General features: G+C 44.4%; 1 protein-coding gene across 1 annotated transcript in view; it reads left to right on the top strand.

Moving 5' to 3' along the window:
* Positions 1-16,029, top strand: part of LOC107110330 (protein ZBED8-like) — a 25,040-nt gene extending 9,011 nt beyond the window's left edge. The window contains exon 5 of the mRNA XM_015411103.1: positions 15,835-16,029. Coding sequence (XP_015266589.1) covers positions 15,835-16,029 — 195 coding nt within the window. The remainder of the gene's footprint in view (positions 1-15,834) is intronic.
* Positions 16,030-20,402: the final 4,373 nt, after the last annotated feature.

Consider the following 20,402-nt stretch of genomic DNA (forward strand, 5'->3'; position numbering starts at 1 on the left):
AACAGAATTAAATTTTTCTCCCTTTAATATTGACATTGACAACTTTGAAATGCAATTGCTGGATTTAAAAAACAAAGAAATGTGGAGCTCGAAATTTGAACGTCTTTGTGCTGATCTAGAAATATTGGAGAAAAACAAATGTGAACTTAGTTCACAGCACAACTGGTCTGCTTTGAAAGACCTGGAGAAGGAAGATATGTTGATTTTTAACACCTGGAATAGTATTCCTGACTCATATAATCAACTGAAAAAACTAGCGTTTGCTGTTCTTTCCTTATTCGGGTCTACATATTTATGTGAACAAACATTTTCAAGCATGAACCTTATCGAGAGTAAATTGAGAAATCGTCTTATTGATGAGAACCTGGAATCGTGCCTAAAATTAAAAACAACAACATACAAACCTGACTTATCCAAACTTTCCAAGGAGATGCAAGGCCATTGTTCACATTAATGTTTGTCAGTCATTGTCGTGATTTAATTTTATGGATACTTTGGACATATAGAGAGAATGAACGAAAGGAGACAAAACAAGTATACAAGACGAGTGTGGATGGGAGAATTGGAAGGGGTCGACCTCCGCGAACGTACCTCAATCAGATTGAGGACATTTTTAACAAAGGCCAGTTTAGAAGTACTCTAAGTTAATAACAATGTACCTACCTATATAGTTTAAGTTTAAAAAATTTGGCTCTCAAAATAAATTTCAATCGTTGTACTGTTGATTTTTGGCTCTCTTGACTAATGAGTTTGCCCACCACTGCCTAGGCGATGTACAGATTTAAAACCGTAAAAACCATAAAACCATATCCAACATATTATACAATAGTTAAAAGCAAGTAGCAATATTTTTGTGGTCCCCACTTGGTCTGTGGGTACTTTTTGAGCATGGGGGAGGGAGAAAACCCCACAAGGGATGGGGGGTCCAGGTAGGGTGCCATCCATGATGTAAACTTCCACTGTCCTCAACCAAATGCCTGGCAGAACATCTCTGCCTTACAGGTCATGTGGAATTGCATAAGACCCCGCAAGGCCCTGGTGTTATTTGGCAGAGAGTTCCACCAGGTCGGGGCTAGGGCCGAGAAGGTCCTGGTTGAGGACAGCTGGATATCTCTGGGGCTGGGGATCACCAGCAAGTTGTTCTGTGAGGAGCGTAATGCTCTCCCAGGGGTGTAATGGAGGAGGCAGTCCCGCAGATACATTGGTCCCAGACCACTCAAGGCCTTAAAGGTCAGAACCAAAACCTTGAACTTGACTCGGTGCTCCGCAGGAAGCCAGTGCAGCTGGCACGGCACAGGTTGAATATGTGCAGTCCACAATGTTCCTGTTAGGACACATGCCATTGCATTCTGGATCTGCTGGAGCTTCTGGGCTAGTCTCAAGGGCAGGCCAGCATACAGTGATTTACAGTAGTCTAGCCTGGAGGTGACGGTCGCATGGATTACTGTGGCCAGGTCAGAGTGCGACAAGAAAGGGGCCAACTGCCAAGCTTGGTGTAGATGGAAAAATGCCAGCCTGGCTCTATGTGTGACCTGGGCCTCCATATTAAGAGAAGCATCCGGGATCACACCCAGGCTCCTGATGGACTGCGCTGGTGCCAATGGCGCCCCATCAAGAGCCGGTTATCTGAACCCAAGCTGGATTATTAGTCCATGGTTTTATGGCTTATAGTAGCTATTATTATCAGTAATTGCATTGATCATTCCAGAGTTTTCATATTTTTGTGGGGTACTGTTCCTGTTGTTGGCTATTTGTGGTATGAAAACCTATTGTTCCCAGTGCTATATGCCTTTCATGCTTGAGTAAGTTTGCCTCATATAGGCTGACAGAAAAAAGCCTCCCAAGCCTCCCAAGAAATCACTAAGGCCAGGGGACAACTAGTTCATCTCAGAAATCATTTGGATTTTTCTGTAACTAGTGGGAGACATCTGTATAAGAGGAAAAAATGGCTTTAAAGGAAGAACATCACATATACACAATACGTAGATCAAATAACCTGCCTTGATCTCCTTCTGCAGGCTCAATGTGCTGAACTAGAAGGAAATGGGGATGTGATCAGTTCTTCTCAGACCCTTAGTTGGAAAATCCTTTTCTTATATATGATTTATCTTAAGGATCCATGATAAGGATACTGCCATGATACATATTGGTCAAGAGCAGCGAAGCCCTCCACTCAGCAAGTTTTCCTTCCAGTCCTTTGTTGCTAGGAGAGACTGCAAACTTATGCTAGCCCTTATGGCTGGGAATGCTTCACAAGTGGACTGGAGGGAAAAGCTGTTGTTGTGCCGATGCTGGTCAAGTGTGGGCATTCTTGTGATGTAAGCTGCTTTGGATTCCCATTGGGGAGAAATGTGGGGTACGAATGAAGTAAATAAAACAAGCAGTCTTTCTTGCTGCTGTCACCACCTCCTAAGCAGGGATCGGATGGAGCCGGAGCTCGCCGGTACTGAGCTCCCGGAGTGATACGAGCAGGGGGCGGGCACATAATGCCCCGCCCCTGCTCCCAGTCGCCCTCTCCTTCCTGCCCTCATTTCATGGCAGGACAAGGAAGAAGCAGCACGGTAAGTAGGCTTCCTCCCTGCCCTGCCCCTGGCTGCCTCTGGCTCCACGTGGCCCAGGCAAGACCTTTTAATCCTGTTTAAAGCTTCATTTAAAACTTCCTGCCTACGCCTTTCTTTTAACTGCGTGGCCGCGTTTCCACTCCTGATGTTCGACAAGGAGCGCAGGCACCAGAGCAGCCAACCCCGTGTGCCGCTCCGAGTCATCCCAACCCACCTAAAGTCTTCCAATCTCCTTTTAGCACTTCCACCCCAACCCCGAGAAGGATCGTAAAACAATCCATCCGATTGCCACGCCGACATACAGCTTGACTTGTGAGTCCCAAAAGACCTGACAACCGCTTATCTCCAAATAGCTTCTTTTTAAAAAAAACACCAAAAAACCCCTTTTTTGTTACCTTTTCTGCTCCTCTCGCCCTCCAGCAGACACGGCAACTTTCCCATAAACTGCCAAAGGAGTGAGCTCATCACCTCCCCCCCCCCCCCCCCCCCTTGCTCACGAAAAAACACACACACAAAAAAACCCCTTTTTGTTACCTCTTCTGCTCCTCTCGCCCTCCAGCAGACATGGCAACTTTCCCATCAACTGCCAAAGGAGTGAGCTCATCACCTCCCTCCCCCCCCGCCCCGGTTTTTCTGAGGAAAGCTAAAAATGCCAATCGCCACCGTTCTTCGAAGCCCGTGACCCCGTTCCCTCGGGTGAACTCTTTCAACACGCTGATGGGTCCCGGCTGCTTCACTGCCCATTAACCACCCCTTTGCAAAAATTGTAGACTCTGGGCGTGCACAAAGACTCCCCGATGCAAAAGCAATCCTAGTGAATAACAGAATCCTGTCCCGGAGAAACCACCTGCGCACAAGCCCGACGCGCGCCCCTTCGGGAGCTCGTCCTTATTTATTTCTATCCCGGGCTCAGGGCGGGTTACAACAGTTTAATAAATGCAGCCCTAGTTTTCCCACCCTCTTGTGCATCACGCGCTGCTGAGGGCGAAGTGGGACCCGGGAGCCTTCGAAAGTCCTTGCACGTGGCTGCCCTTGCCAGTGACTCAATCCTGCAGCAGCTTTTCCTAACGCAAAACCCCCCCAAAAAAGGACAAATACTCTCGCTGTGCAAAGCAACTGGAGTTGGGAAGGCAGTGCCTGCAAGGGCTCTTCCACCGAGGCCCTTGCAAACTTAATTCTGTTGTGCCTCCCGTTCAGTTATCACAATGGGCGGGGAACGTAAAGCTCCACACTCCGGGAGGAGCGCACCTTTCGCCCCGACAGGACTGCAGCAGCAGCTTTGCACGCTTGTTCCATCGCTCCTCACAGATGCAATGCTCGCAAGTGCAATTCACGCCCTCTGGCCAAAGTGAACCAAACTCTTTCGTGGAATCACGTTAAGTTACAAGGCTGCGGCCGCCTTGTCGCCCCCGCCTCTCCAAGTGGACTGCAGAAGAGACCCCGAGCTCGGCTTCCCGAAGGGTCCTCAGACAACGAAGCGAGCGTGGACAAAGCCACCGTCTGGAGGAAAAGGAACTCCAGCCAACCCAGCCTACACTTGCCCGGGCGCCCTGCCTGGATCCGCAAGCAAAAGTCCCTCCTTACTTAACCGGCATCTCTGCTGAGCAGCAGCTGCAACGCCAGCCAAGAAATGCACCTGGCAGCATCCTCCTCCCGCCGGCTCCCGGCTCCCACCCCGCGCCTTTCTTAGCCGTGCACAACATGCCATGCAGGGGGACCCGGGCGGGCGCGCGCAGCACATCAAGCCAGCAGCCCGGCCTTTACCTTTCGGGCGCGCCCGCGCGCGGTTCGGCGGTCTGTCCCCTGCTGACCCGAGCGGCATCCGCCGCCTCGTCCGGTCGGAGCAATTGCAACAACAGAGCTCCCCGCCGCTGCCCTCGCCTGCCCACGTGCCGCTGCGCCACGCCCACCGGCGGGGGTCTTCAGCCTCCCGGGTTGCCACGCGCGCTTTTCTTCCCGGGTGCGCAGTCGCTCGCCGACTGGCCACTTAGGATATGTGGTAGGCTCTGAAGGGGGGGGGCCGTGCCCGGCCTCAGAGCAGCCCCCCTCCTTCTGCTGTGTTTTGCTCAGGTTATGACAGGGGGAGGAAGGAAAAGGAGACCTCGTGTAGTGCTGGTCTAATGCTGCTGTGTTTTCAAATAGAGGCGCATATTAAGGAACACTCAATAACTGAGAGGTGCGGGGGGAGGGGGAAGTCGCCATGCTTGTAAGGATAGCCTTTGTAGACCTGGGATCCGCCTTTCATCCCAACCTGATGCAAAAGGGGTCTTGATTTTTAAAAAAAGACTTATTCTGTCTTCTTTTGGGGTACAGCTACAATATAGACATACTCATTTAACTGAAATCCCTTCTTCCTGAGCCGCCCTGGGGAATGGAGGGAAGGAGCAATTTCATTCAGAAGTTACTGAGAAGATTTTTATCCCTCTCTTGCTCCAAGAAGCTCAGGGCCCCAGACACCCCTCCACCATTTTATCCTCCCAACAACCCTATCAGATAGCTGACCAGAGGGAGCTGAGTGACAGGTCCAAGATCAGCCAGTACATTCCTGGGATCTGAAGTCATGTTGCCCCAGCCCTAGTCCAACGGTTACTACACCTCACTGGCTTGCTCATTTGTAAAATGCAAGCTGAAGCTGGTCTGCTCGGAAGCAATGTTCCCTCTAAGCTATGGGGCCCTGTGAGCAAAAATTCTACTTTGTGAGCTACTAGCATTAAAGTTGTGAGCAGGTGATTTGGCTACTGCATAAATCAGTTTGATCTGGAGCTATCCTACCTGAGCTAAGACAAAAATGAGTGAGCCAGAGGCTAAAAAACTGAGCTAGCTCACACTAACTCAGCTTAGAGGGAACACTGCTCAGAAGTAAATCCCATGTTGTTCTTGAGATTGCAGCCTTAGTGCCTGCAGTAACCCGCAGTTCTCAGAATGTGTGAAGAGGAAGAGGCATAACAATCTAATATAGAACTAGTACACTAGTAAAAAAGGTAAAGGTTCCCTTGCTTGAAAGCCAGTCGAATCCGACTCTAGGGTTGCGGTGCTCATCTCCATTTCAAAGCCGAAGAGCCAGCGCTGTGGCCGGCATAACTAAACACCAAGGCGCACGGAACACTGTTACCTTCCCACCGAAGTGGTACCTATTTATCTACTTGCAATTTCTTGCTTTCAAACTGCTAGGTTGGCAGGAGCTGGAACTAGAGATGGGAGCTCACTCCATCATGCGGCACCCAGGTCTCAAACTGCTGAACTACTGACCTTCCACAGCTTGCAGTTCAGCGTCTTAACCACTTGAGCCACTGCAGCTCCTACACTAGTAGCACAGGACTAAAACTTCTGCTTAACTCTTCCTTTTTTTTCTTTTCTAAATGATGCTGTTTGGCATGACTTGCCCAACTCCCTAGTTAAAGAAGTGTAGAGGAGGCTGAAGATAACAAAATGATAAATGGAATGTTGTATTTCTGTTTCCTTCACATCGTGTTGATATTCAAAGTGCTACGTCTCAAATCTTGATGCAAAAGTCCTGATGAGAAAAAAAGTTGGCAAGTATTTGCCACTTTTCTCCCAAATTAAGGAGACTCAAAGCAGCTTGAATCAAATCTGAAAACAAACTCATGTCAACATAAATTCAAATAAAAGAAGAAGAGATTGGATTTATACCCCACCCTTCACTACCCAAAGGTGTCTCAAAGCGGCTTACAAACTCCTTTCCCTTCCCCTCCCCACAACAGACACCCTGTGAGGTAGGTGTGGCTGAGAGAGCTCTTGACAGAAACTGCTCTTTTTTCAAGAACAGCTCTTATCAGAACTATGGCTTGCCCAAGGTCATCCAGCCAGGTGCAAGTGGAGGAGTGGGGAATCAAACCCAGTTCTCCCAGATTAGAGTCCGCGCACTTAACCACTACACCAAACTGGCTCAAACCACAACTTCCATTCATGGGTTGTTAAAAGCTTGTCAGAAAATCTCCACTTTGCAGAGACTTTCCAAAATCTGTGCAAGGTTGGGAATTCCCTGGTATTCACAGGAAGACCATTACGTAGCACAGGTGCAGCCACAAAGAAAACATCAACCTGAACAACAACAGTGCTTAGTGACCAGAGAGGAGGTGTGTGTGTGTGTTAAGTGGCTTATGGCAACCCAGTGGATTAATGACCTCCAAAGTGTCCTATCATTAACAGGCTTGCTCCTGTTTTGCAAACTGGGGGCCACGGCTTCCTTGATTGAGTCAATCCATCTCATGTTGGGCATTATTTTTTTCCTAGCATTATGGTCTTTTTCCAGTGAATCTTGTCTTTTCAGAATGTGGCCAAAGTATGATAAGCCTCAGTTTGGTCACTTCAGGTTCAGGCTTCAGTATCTGTAAAACTCTCCTCCAGCACCCCATTTTGAATGAATAAACTTTCTGCCAGCTTTCTTCATTATCCAAATTTCAAACCTTGGTCTGATGATCGGAGCCACCTTGTGGGCATGTAAGGGAGGCAGCAGTCCCATAGATACCAGGGGTCCCAGTCTCTGTTCTCTCAGAGAATGGCATTTTCCAGACTGCAGCTGCCTTGTGGGTTTTGATTGGTGTTGTGTCAGTTTCAGTGACTACACTATGGGTAGAATCAAAACACACATGTTTTCATTTCTTTTCCCCATTGGTGTTCCATCTGTTCACATTCACAATGTGGATTGGTTTTCTGTTTTTTATGTTCCTTTTTGCCCATGTGCTGAAGCATTGCTTCTCTTCAGCAGCCTCAAGAGGCCAAGAAATCCCTTTATGAGTACATTTCCCGTGTCTCCTTTTTTTGGTTGCCTCTTTTCCCATGTTTGATCATTCTCTCTCATTGACTCCCTCTCAACATTTTGAATTCCTTTCCCTGATTTGCATCAGTACACAGTTCACAAGAGCTTGTTTTGGTCAAATACATGTTTTCAGAGTAGCTGCATGCACTGCAAAATCTATTTGAAAATGGCGCCCAGGGACATGCAAGAATCTGCTCTTGAGTGTGAATGTAGGAACGGTAAGGAAGGCAATGATTGTCTGCTGTTGTTGGGCCTCCAAATGGGACTGAACTTTTGTTTCACAAGGCACCCTCCAACACTGAAATGCTGGCATGCAATTTTTTAAACAAAAATCACCACCAAAACCCATCCTTTCTGAGCAGGTTTGGGCAGCAATCCATGAGACGGAAGAAACTGTTCACATTTTGATCAAGAGGCTATCTTGCAAATTCATTCTGCAATTGGGGGGACGTACAGGAAGAACTACGAAAGAACAGGAAAAAACACAAGGAAAACCCAGGATGCCACGAGGACACAAGGGAAAAAAACAGTAATGAAAATGGAACATTAGGGAAATCTGGAAAACACCAGTGTCTACATATACCCTGCTTATTTTGAACATATTGATAATTCCCACACACAGCCTTGTTCTCATATATTTGATTTCTCGTATTTATATCCCAACCTTCTGCCAAGTAACTCAGAGTGATATATGTGGGAGTTTTCCATTTAACCCGCACAACACACCTGGGACTGTCCTGTGGTGTCCCAGCGAACTTAACAAGGAACAGACTCCCCATGTCTCCCTGGTCAGCACCTAGAACTAAATCACCCTGCCTCTTTTACTTGAGATTTCCAGTCATTCTGCTGCGGTTCTGCCCTTCCAAACAAGTGGCACCAAAGTATTGTACTCAACTATCATGAATTCTTGCATATTTGTAAAAGGTTTTGTGCCTTTCATTCCTGTAACCACATGAGTATATCTGGGAACCTTGGCTCCTCCATTTGCTGCCATTTGGGGGTTAAGATAAAGGCTGGCTGTCATCTGCAGTCCCGAGCTCCCCAACTTTTTTGAGCCTCTGGCCACCTTTGAAGATCTGACAGGGGGTGATGGGTGCAACCCCAAAATGGCTGCCACAGGAAGCATAGCCAATTACAGAATGTCTGCCACAGAAGGTGAAGCAAACCACAAAATGGCTTCCACACGACGCAGAAGCATCATACCCAGAGAAAGCCCAAATGTAGGGGAGAGGGGGGAGTAATTTTAAAAATACACTGGGAAAGAGGAGTGACAGCACTGTGGTGGCAGCTGCCACTGAAACAGTTACTTTAATCCGCCAAGTCAATTGGATCTCCAGAGACCAATCAGAAGTCCTGCTGTGCAAGTGCTCCACTTGGCCCCGCCCACTTTCTAAAAACACTTGGTGGGCACCAGGAGAGGTGTTGGTGGGTGCTATGTCATCCATGAGCACCACGTTGGGGACTGTTACCCTAGCTGTACATTGCACTGTTGAACATCTTTCCTTTTAAGGAGAGTTTTTCTGTACCCTTCTATGTATCGTAAGCTAGAGGGCTTATGTCATTGGGATTGTTTATACACTATTAGGGTCCACTTAAGTAGTTCTGTGCTAGGAGCTCTGTCTGGTAGATTTCACATTGCCTGCCAGCTGTACTTTTTCTTGCGCTTTCCCCAGGAAAATGGTCGCCTTTACTCTCCCTATCCAACCAGTGTGGCCATTACAGACAATCTGGCCCAGCAGCATCTTGTGATTGTTTTACAAAGTAATATATGAAAGGTTTATTATAGTATCACTAGGTATGAAGGGACCAGTGCAGTGAAATTATCAGTGGGAAAGGAAATGGGAATATCTGAGTCTGCTGAGTGAGACCAGGGTTGAGCATCTGCCTCTCCCTTTTTTGCAGGTAACAAAACCTGGACTTGGCTAGAGGTGGGAACTGAAGAGCAAAAGCCAACAGCAGCTTGGCCCTTGGCTGTTAACTCATGGCATGGTCCCGTGTGACTTACACCAGCAGAACTAGCCCCAGGATGTTGTGGTGACTCCTCACCTGTGTTATGTTTGACTGGAGGCCTGTTGGGTTGTATGATATTCATTTAAATTTGTATTTGTGTTTGTAAGCCGTGTTGAGTCCCCAGTGGGACAGAAGTGAGATAAAAATATTTAAGTGGATATGTAAATTTTAATAAAATGATTCTTGCTCCATGATACGTGGAAAGAAGTCTGCTGAGCAAAGTATCAAGCGAAAGAACTGTGAATATTTATTGTCCAAACAATCATTATCACCCTGACAGATTTGCCTATTTTACCGTTTTGCTGAAAAGATTTACTGGCATGACTTTCTCAGGCAGACAGAGAGTAGGAAGGTGGCTGAAACCCAGGACTGCTTTGGTGTGCAGAACCATATTCTTAAGAGCTTTTCCTTGTCAGGTATTGGTATTCAGCCTTGTCCTGGGCAACATCCAGCAAATGTAGTTCAATATTATGTCCCCCAGTACCTAAAACAGGCTCATAGCTTTCCAACCCAATCTGTTCAGCATAAGAACTCTTCCATCTTCTCTGTGATGCAATTTATCTTGCTTTAGTGACTGCAGAGCCTTTAGAGATAAACACAATGGAGGAAAAACAGATGAATCAGATTTTTGACAGCCATAATGAGTTCAAGGAAGTATTATGTAAACATTATTAAGTGTAATAAACACATGTCAGCATTAGACCATCTTGTGCAGGCATGCCGGGTAAGAGTCACAGCGAACTTATTCATAATGTCTTTTTAACTTTATGTAGCTGCTGTAATAGGCATTCTGTATAACTGCAGCTTTGATGGGAAATCTTTACTATATAATAGATAGAACAGAATTGAATGAGTGCCACTGAGATACTGTACACTTTCATTCATAGATGCTATACATTAGTTGGGCTAACAGGAGGCCTGCTTCCAACTTTTCCAGCATAATTACTAGTAAATCACAGAGGTCATGCTTGCTTCTGCTCCTTTTGAAAACAAGCTCAGTGGTCATGCTCTGGTCTGAATATGAAATACAGAACTGTGTCCTAAACATACCAGCCAACATTGACTCAGAGAGCTCACTCTCCAAAGCAGGTCTGAGAACATCTGGAAACTGCAGAAGCTGAGCAAATGTGGAACAGATCACTTCCTTGGTGGGAAACCACTGGAAACACTGTGTAAGAGCAGAACTCATTCATTTATGCAGAGAATTTGTTTGCCACCTTTGCAGAACTTGCTTGAGGCAGGTCACAAATAAAACAATAAAAACCAATGCTCCCTCTAAGCCGTGGAGTCGTGTGAGCAAAAATTCTACTTTGTGAGATACTGGCATTAAAGTTGTGAGCAAGTGATTTGGCTACTGCATAAATTAGTTTGCTCTGGAGCCATCCTTCCTGAACTGAGACAAAAATGTGTGAGCTGGAGGCTAAAAAACTGTGAGCTAGCTCACACTAACTCAGCTTAGAGGGAGCACTGATAAAAACCAAGCCAAAAAAAACACAAAGAAGTCAATATGAAATGACAAGCCAATAAAAAGATCATTAAAATAAATGGAAGGATATAAAAGTAGCATAAAACAAACCTAGTATTCTAAAGTGATATTGATAAAACAGTCCTCAGACTGGAAGCAGACCCTAAAACACCCAAACATTATAAAACCCGTTAGTTAAAAGCCCAGGTGAAAAAGAAATATTTTGGCCTGGAGCTTAAAGGAAACTCAAGTAGGCATGAGGACAGGGGTGGCTAATCTGGCTTAATGTAACAGCCACATAGAATAAACGTCAGATGTCTGAGAGCTGCAAGACATAAACAAATATTGCACATGCATTTTTATTGAAAAATATGCAGATTTGCTGATTATTAACATTAAATGAGACTGCCAGAAATAAAAACAAAAGGGGTAAAACAGATACTGATAATGATATTTATTTGTCCAGTTATATTTATTTGTTTGCTAATGATATTTGTCTGAGGGAGAGAAAGAAAGAGATGGAAAGGAAGAATGAAACAGATGGAAAGAGAGAGAGAAAGAAAGAAATAAAGAAAACAAATAGATGGGTGAGGGAGGGGGAAGGAAGGAAGAGAGAGAGAGAGAAAACCCAGAAAGATGGGAGGGGGAGGAAGGAAATGAGAGAGAGAGAAAGGAGCAAAGCAAATAGATGGGGGAGGGAGAAAGGAAAGGAAAGGAAAGGAAAGAGAAGGAAAGAAAGAAGGAAGGAAGGAAGGAAGGAAGGAAGGAAGGAAAGAAAGAAAGAAAGAAAGAAAGAAAGAAAGAAAGAAAGAAAGAAAGAAAGAAAGAAAGAAAGAAAGAAAGAAAGAAAGAAAGAAAGAAAGAAACCCAGAGAGGGGAACACTGACTGGGAAAGGGAAGACCGATTGGGGAGGCAAACCTCCCCTTTACTTCCCCAGCTGCCCTGCCGGGAGCTGCACAATATGTGTGAAAGAGCCATATGCGGTTCCCAAGCCACAGTTTGGCCACCCCTCTGCTAGGAGAACCTCAAAATGGAGAGGACATTCTAAGGCAAGGTTCCACCAGTAAAAATGCCTCATCTTTAGTAGCCACTTACTTCACCTCTGAAGATGGGGACACAGAGAGGAGGGCTTTGGGGGCAGATTTTCACTGGAGGGCCATAGCAAGAGATGGTCCTTCAAGTTACTAGTTTTTGAATTATGTAGCTTTTATTTTTGTTTTTAAAATTTTACTTGTGTTATTTTGGTAGAAAAATGGAAAATTTGATAACAATTTTGGCCTTTTTTGAAAATGGGAGTGGGAGACTGAGCACTCATTCAAACTTCATACCAATAATAGCATTTTGAATGCACATCTCCAATTCTGTCTTAATGTTTAATAGAATTATCACATGACGAAGGGAATTCTAAACGGGCAAGCTAAGACTAAATGCTTCTAATTACACTGTTAATTTTATTTTCAGCTTCCTGCAGCAACATTTGGTTTAAAATCAGAGATGGTAACAGTGACCTCAGCTGAGCCAAAAAGTTATTTGCTTTGCTGTAAGAATAGCCTTTCTGAATAAGATCACGGTCCATCTAGGCCAGGGATAGGTGACATTTTTGACACAAGTGCCCCCCAAAATGCAGTGTCTGCCTGTGAAGATGTTAGTGTGATGGCAGACAAAATCCAGGTTGTGGGAAATGAGGGTTGTACTTGACCCATTGTGCCTGATCATAGAATCAAAGAGTTGGAAGGGACCTCCAGGGTCATCTAGTCCAACCCCCTGCACAATGCAGGAAATTCACAGATACCTCCCCCCCACCCCCAGTGACTGTTGTTCCATGCCCAGAAGATGACAAAAATCTCCAGGCCAGTTTGCTTGCTTCCTGACCCCAACATGGCAATCAGCATTTCCCTGGGCATGTAAAAAAGGGCCAGAAGAACTAAGCACTGAGGCAACCCTTCCTGCCCTCCCTCTCATGATCTGCCTAAGTTCACACAATCAGCATTGCTGTCAGATGGCCATCTAGCCTCTGTTTGAAAACCTCCAAAGAAGGAGAGCCCACCACCTTCCGAGGAAGCCTGTTCCACTGGGGAACTGCTCTGTCAGGAAGTTCTTCCTAATGTTTAGCTGAAAACTCTTCTGATTTAATTTCAACCCGTTGGTTCTTGTCCGACTTTCTGGGGCAACAGAAAAGAACTCTGACCGCACCATCCTATATATGACAGTCCTTCAAGTACTTGAAGATGGTTATCATATCACCTCTCAATCGTCTCCTCTCCAGGCTAAACATACTGAGCTCCTTCAACTTTTCCTCATAGGACTTGGTCTCCAGAACCCTCATCATCTTCATTGCCCTCTTCTGGACACATTCCAGCTTGTCTATATTACTCTTAGATTGTGGTGCCCAAGACTGAACACAATACTCCAGGTGAGGTCTAACCAGAGCAGTGTAAAGACCATGATCACTTTGTGTCTGGACACTATACTTCTGTCGATACAGCCCAAAATGGCATTTGCCTTTTTAACTACCACATCACACTGCTGACTCATGTTCAATGTATGGTCTACTAAGACCCCTAGATCCTTTTCACACATGCTACTGCCAAGACAAGTCTCCCCCATCCAATAATTATGCATTTGATTTTTCCTACCTAAATGCAGAAGTTTACATTTATCCCCATTGAAATTCATTTTATTTGTTTTAGCCCAGTTTTCCAGCCTGTCAAGATCACTCTGTATTCTGATGCAACCTAAGCTGCAGCAGTACTGCTGTCATTTCTGGGATTTGCCTTGAACTCAACTAGTGGCTTTGCAGGTCTGGGAGGCAATGACAGGCAAAAGGTGTTCTTGTTGCCTTCTCCCACACTGCTGGCCCCAGCAGTGTTGCTTGTACCTTAGTTACTTGGGGAGAGCTCTCACCCTGGGTACCAACCATAATAGTCTAATGTGCCACTGTTGGTATGAGTGCCAGGGACTTCCACCCCTTATCTAGGCCAAAGGTTTGAGGCATGAAAGTGTCATTCTCTCTTGTTTTTCTCCAGAACCTGGTATGGAGCGGTATACATGGAATTCATATTTAGTTTATCATGGCTAAAAGTCAGGGGAAACCCAATCTATGTTGGTGAGTGCAGTTACTCCGGTGACACTATTTTTGTAACATCTGTTAATTTATTCTAGGTCTAGAGAGGAATGCTTACAAGAAGTTGACAAGATGCCGCATATGCAAATTTTGAGATATTGATCAAGTCTAATGTACAACTTATGAAAAATTAGAATGAAACTCCTATTCTTCCAGTATTCACAAATGAATCATATATCTACACCATTTGTACCACACCAGAGTTTTACTGAAGTAAAAAAGAGATTTTACCAGATCTGAGTACTTACTGCTTGTTGTGGGGGTACCACTCATTTAAAGATTTGATTTAGTTATTTGCTTCTGGTTGTGCTACAAAGGGAAATGGCCTGTGGGTTAAACTGGGAGAAGGATTTGGAAATGGAATTTACTCTGGAGAACTGAGCTGATATATGACAGGAGAATTGTGCCTGTTTGTTTAAGTGTTTAATTATAGGATTTTGAGCAGATGGTATGTAACACCTGTGCAGATTCAATACACCTAAAAAAGGTAATGGGGCTTATTGGAAAGGATATGAGGAGAAAGGCTCTTTAAAGACCCTTTGGAAGCTCAGGGAAAATAATAAAATTAATGTGTTATGAGATACCTTTCTGTATTGTATCCTTTTTCTGTTTACCGAAAGAAAATGATAAGTGGTGATTGGCTGTACTTGAGGTTGTTTACTAACGTACAGGTGACAGTGTCCTAAAAGGACAAAGTGGCAGAGCCACTTCTCTAGGCATTCTTCCAAAAAAACCCTGCAAGTCGTGGTAGAATTTTCTCTGGTAGCAAAAATCAATAGAATGTTGTTGATATGTTCCAAGTGCGTGTCTGTTTACAGAAAGAATACTGACTGTTAAGTGATTGTTACTTTGGGGATGCTTTATGTCTTCTTATATATAATTGAGTAGTGGTCCCACAACGTTGTATGCACTCCAAAATCAGTTGGCTCCGTGATGTGTCAATCACAAGGTGTCTCTATCCACTAGCTGTGTTGCCTGAGTTCTCTCCCACCCACTGCAGCCTAGGCCACTCTTCTCTGATTGGGCCAGAGTTTCAAGGTCATTTGCATATGGAAGCTGACTGGACTTCACTCCATTCCGCACCTCAAACTCCCCCCCCCCACGAGACAGTTGGAACTGTCAGTTGCATATGGGACCTGCTGTATTCTGAGGTAAAATATGTCCTCAGTCACAACACATCACTTCCCCTTCAAAAGAAACAAACCCAATAACGCAATCATGCCACACCACAAAAAAGACAGATCACACCACAAGCAGAATACCACAAGGCAAAAAATGATAGGAAAACGTGCCAGCAGTCACCCCATTACTGCCACAGATATGTGGCAGTCAGGGCTTCAGAGCACGGCGGGGGCTGCTGGTGGGAGGGAGATGGAAAGATGATCAATGAGGGGGAAATGTAGGTTGATGCTTGGCTGGGAAGTAGATAGGGTTGCCAACTCCAGATGGGAAAATCCTGGAGATTTGAGAGATGGAGTCTGGAGAGGGTGAGGTTTGAGGAGGAGTGGGGCCTCAGACAGGTACAATGCCTTAGACTCTGCCCTCCAAACCAGCCATTCTGTAATGGGGAACCACTGTTGCCAATCTCCAGGTGGGGGGTGGAGATCACTCAGAATTACAACTGCTCTCCAGATGGTATTGATCCATTCCCCTGGAGAAAATGGTGGACTCTGTGTCCTTATACCCTGCTGAGGTTGTCATGGCAAATTGATTCTGAGTGCCCACGGCCTTGGCACTCTCCCAGAGCCTCTTTTTAGCGCTCATTGTATTTATTTCCACAATGGGCCTTATTCCTAGTATTAATATAAAGTGATAGTGCTATACAGGGTCAAAATTGCAAAGCAGGGTGGACTTTTCCCCCAGGATAATGGCTGTTTCTTACTTTCTTCATAGAACCTGGAGTCGATTCTTGACTTGTGGCTACAGAATTCGATTTGGAAAAGCATACCTAGTCCCATCCTTTGTTCCACCAGTGACAATGGCCTCAATAATGGGCAGGAAGGCAGAAGTCAGAGTGTTGAAGTAAGGGAGTATACCTTGGAAGGAGATGAGATAAAGAACTCTTTTGACAGGCCTTTAGCTCATTGAGACTAGTGGCTGCTACTTGTTTCAGCGTAAAATGTCTTCTTATTTCCTTGATTTCTACTGTTTTCCTGTGCTGCCAAACCAAATCCCTTAGCTTGGATCCAGTTCAATTTTTATGCTGTCTGCTGATCTGATATATATGAAGTAACACTCAAGTGGAGGTGGGGGGGTCACTGCCTTAGTGTGCCATCTCTGATTATATGATCATTTAAAAAGTGTAATTAAGATTATATAGAAATACTGAAATGTACTACCACCTTTTAAGAGCAATTGGTGTCTCATGAAAGACAGCATTGCCCATGGAGTTGACACCTGTGTGGATCTGTACATCAATTAAGCTGTCAAAATATTGCTTCGTAGTGCCCTCAAAGGGAATTGTCTCTCAAATAGTGCATTTCAGGACAATTTCACCGTATCCCTTCATAATTAGCTATTATTTTAATATATGCCTATTGCAATTATTTAAAAAACTAGCCTAAGAATGAATATGCTAATCGGATTCCATGGAAGCCAGCAAGTGCTTCAGTCTTTAATATCCATGGCAAAAGCTCTTTTTTCATCAATTATTTCATGCTTAACATCTTCTGCCGTGCTTCAGATGTCGCACTCCATTTCTTAGTGTAGGACTGAGAATAAAAGGGGGCTTTTAGAAAGATAACAGCACTACAGGGATTCATAATGATGAAATCACTTACTCTGTTTCTCATCTCTGAGAGCAAATGTCTAAAGAGAAATTAATTTGGTGATCCCAGGTTAGTCTGTAGTAGGCCATGGCCCATGTCTCAAATAGGCTAAATTATTATTATGTCTATGTTCTAACTCTCAACAATAGAAGTTAATTGAAGTGTCCTGGTCATTTAATTTCCGTGTTTGAAACTGAACTGTTCATGTTTGACGAGAGCAGGCATACCTTAAAGGGACCTAAAGAAACTGAAAAACAGCTGTGCTGCATTTGACCAACAGCCCATTCTCATCAGCATCATGTCTCCAAAAGAGCCATGGGTAGTAACTTTTATCCATTCTACATGTTCCCAACTTCCAGCAATCAAGCAATGAGGGAGCACTACTTCGTATTGAGATAAAATGATAGCGGTGTGTATCTGGCCATCGGTGCATGGAAGGCACATGGAGTTTTCCCATGTTGCTCTCCATTCCTGCACACCCTTTCTGGCCCCAGAAAAATCATTTCTAGAATCATGAGATCTGATCCATGTGGGAATAACTATGTGTGTCCATGGGCTGGAATGATATACCACACTCAGGTATTTATTTTATTTATTTATACATTCAGCTTATATACCGCCCTGACCCCGAAGGGTCTCTGGGCGGTTTACATAGAAGTCTAAGTCTTTCTTTTCCCTATCTATGGCCACATGGTACAGGGGCGGGGCTGCCTACCGGCACCCAGGTGGTGGGGCTTGCTGTTCTCTGGCTCCTTCTTCTTCTTCCGGCGGTCTTCGGGGTCGGTACTTCCGTCCTGGGGGCCAGGGATAGGTCTTTTTCCATTTTGGTGGCTTTCTTTTGGTGGGCCCATCTGGTGCGCGGTTTCGCGTCAGCACGGCTCCGGCTACTGTCCATTTTGGCTCCGCCGCGCCTGCGCCTCCACGTCACCGTCACAATAAGCTAATATTACTGGAACGTTAGTGTGCTTTGGCATCAAATCACTGGTTCCAGCTGGGCATTTAAGCTGTCTTCACCATCCTACATAACAGCTGTAGATTATTCTTCTATTAATTTGTTTCCTTTTGGAACTAAACTACTGCTAGAATTTTCTGACGGGGGAAAAAGATTGTCAAGGCTTCACTCATCCCTCTCTTTTTCTAAGTAACAGGTATACAAAATTCCCTTCCTTCATATATGGTATCCAATACACTTGATACTGTTTCTTTTCTTGGCTTGGAATGGAAGCACTGTCACTTGCCACCTCTAAGCTTTACCCTTCTAGCCACTGCTGGAACATGCGAATAGCAATAGTTTGAGCTGGTCTCAATGTTTATGATTACTAGCAACTCTGTAAATGGAACGAACGTTCAGTTTTCTAAAGGAGAAAAAGCCTCATATAGCAACCCTGGGGGCAGGGCATGCGCATCTAGAACTAGAGGAAGAGGTCTGGTGGGGATAATGACCAGAGGAAGAAGAGTAGACGAAAGGGAAATGGGCTGTGGGTGAAATTCTGATAGGAATGCTGGGCATCTCAGTCAGTCAAAGGATGCTCTTTGAAGAAGGCTCTTCCATCTGTTCTAATTAGAGACTTCATTCACCTCAAGCCTAGGGCAAATGTGTGGCCCTCATAACTCAAAAAGTTAAGTAGTAAAAAGAGACAAAAGACCTCTGTGTCCCCTTTTGGCACTAGGAGGCATCCATTCAGACAGGAAACCTCTCGTCTTCCTTGTCTTCTCACAGATGTAGGAACCTCTTTCTTTCCTTCCTTCCTTGCCTTCTTTCATTCTCATTGTTGGAAAACAGTGACTAGGTTATTGCTGTGTGGTTATGTTGTGCACAGAAAATGGTAGCTTCTCCACACCATCTATTCAAAGGTATGTGAGAAAGGCAGGCCACTGTATCTCATGAATTACCACCGTTATTTTTCTTTAGCACTTCTACTTTGTGACACAAAAGCTTGTATATTACTAAAATAGAGGACACCTTACCAATATTGTTCTGGTCAGGAGTCTTGTGTACCATCTGTCTTCCCTCTTTTTGTCCTTCCATTCCTTGTCCTTAATAATTCAACTGTATTTTCTATGTTTTCCTAGCAGATAATGCAATTGGACTCTGACCCTTGTTTGGGTTTTTACCACCTTTTGCAACTTTGTTTTAAATTTATTTTAATAAAATCTATGTCTGATTACCCCATAATCCAAGAACAAGACGGTTTCAGAATCCTTCCTTGGATTCCAACACTAGCCATTCTTGCCATGCAGGCATCTGAGGTCCCATGTTCTAGTGTATCTGTGGTAGTAATAATGATTAATAATTATCGTATGGCAGTGTGTTTAGTGTAGCCAGGAGATACTAAGATTATTTGGCAGCCAGAAGTTATAGCTCTTTTAGTGTTGTGCACCACTAGGTGGTGAGGTAGACTTGTTTTTAAGGCAAGAGATGTTTCAGAGGTGGTTTGCCATTGCCTGCCCTGTGTCATACCTCTGGTATTCCTTCGAGGTTGCCTATCCAAATACTAGCCAGGGCTGACCCTGCTTAGCTTTCAAGATCTGATGGGATCAGGCTGACCTCAGCTATCCAGGTCAGGGCTTGGGGTAGTTTAGTCCCAGGGAACCTGACATTAATCATGATAGCAGGTGCCAAGGAGATGGTGGAAGAAGCCTTGCTTCTGACCTGAGTCAAAAACAAGCAATTACCAGAATATTTGTGGAGGTTTTACATGAACGTTTCAAAATACCCCAAAGGAACTCTGTTACATAAGGTATCTACCATTTCATTGTCACCTTTACAAATAAGAGCTATCAATTCTGTGTTTACTTCCAAGAATCCCTTAATGGATTTTTGAGGATTTGGTTTTGAGACACCAAACTGAGTGTACATTCTTTTTCTGCACATATGTAATGTGTCATATTTCTTAAGATAGTCACTGTAACTTTTTTACCTACATATGAATACTGAAGACATAGACACAAATTGTCCTAGACTGCATGTATTTTATTCTCTGATGCATAGTGACAGTTACATAAAACTTACAACAATCCTGCTCTCTCCGCCAGAATTATTTTAAAAGAAGAGATGGTTGCCATGTGGATACAATATAGTCTCTCAACCCTACATGTACGCATATTTCAGATTCTTTTGTAAGTAAAATCTGTTGCTGCTGATTCTTTAAAAAAAACTCTTGGAGCAAAAAACACTATAAACAGAAACAAATCAAGGTGAAGAGATATGCTGGCAGAATCAGCTTTATCAAAGTGGCCTAACATATTCACCATCTTTTCATGCCTGCAGATTTTTTTTGGTGAAAGTTCTATCAATATTTCAAATATATATTAAAAACTGTTCTGAAATTTGCATATGCAAAGCTAAAAACCATTGTACAGACTACTGAAAAGCCATTAATTAAATCTAGGTTATTATTTAGACCACACACAACACATAACAGGTATACATCAGTTGACAAAGGCCAGGGAGGCTGCAGGGGTTAATTTTGTCAGTAACTGTTTGAAGCATAGGCCACTTTAACAGAATTGCAAGCTGTTATAAGAAGCCAGCATAAGGGTGGTGAAAAATGAAGGCAACTATGGCACTAGTAAACAGAATATTTGGTGAGATAAAGCACAGATAAAGAGGGAACATAACCCAAATGATTTCACACGTGGCCAGGTGGGCTAAGGAGAATCTATGAAAGAAAAACAGTAATGGGGAGAACC

Source organism: Gekko japonicus, unplaced genomic scaffold, assembly GCF_001447785.1.
Source record: "Gekko japonicus isolate JY-2015 unplaced genomic scaffold, Gekko_japonicus_V1.1 scaffold723, whole genome shotgun sequence".
Classification (NCBI taxonomy): Eukaryota; Metazoa; Chordata; class Lepidosauria; order Squamata; family Gekkonidae; genus Gekko; species Gekko japonicus.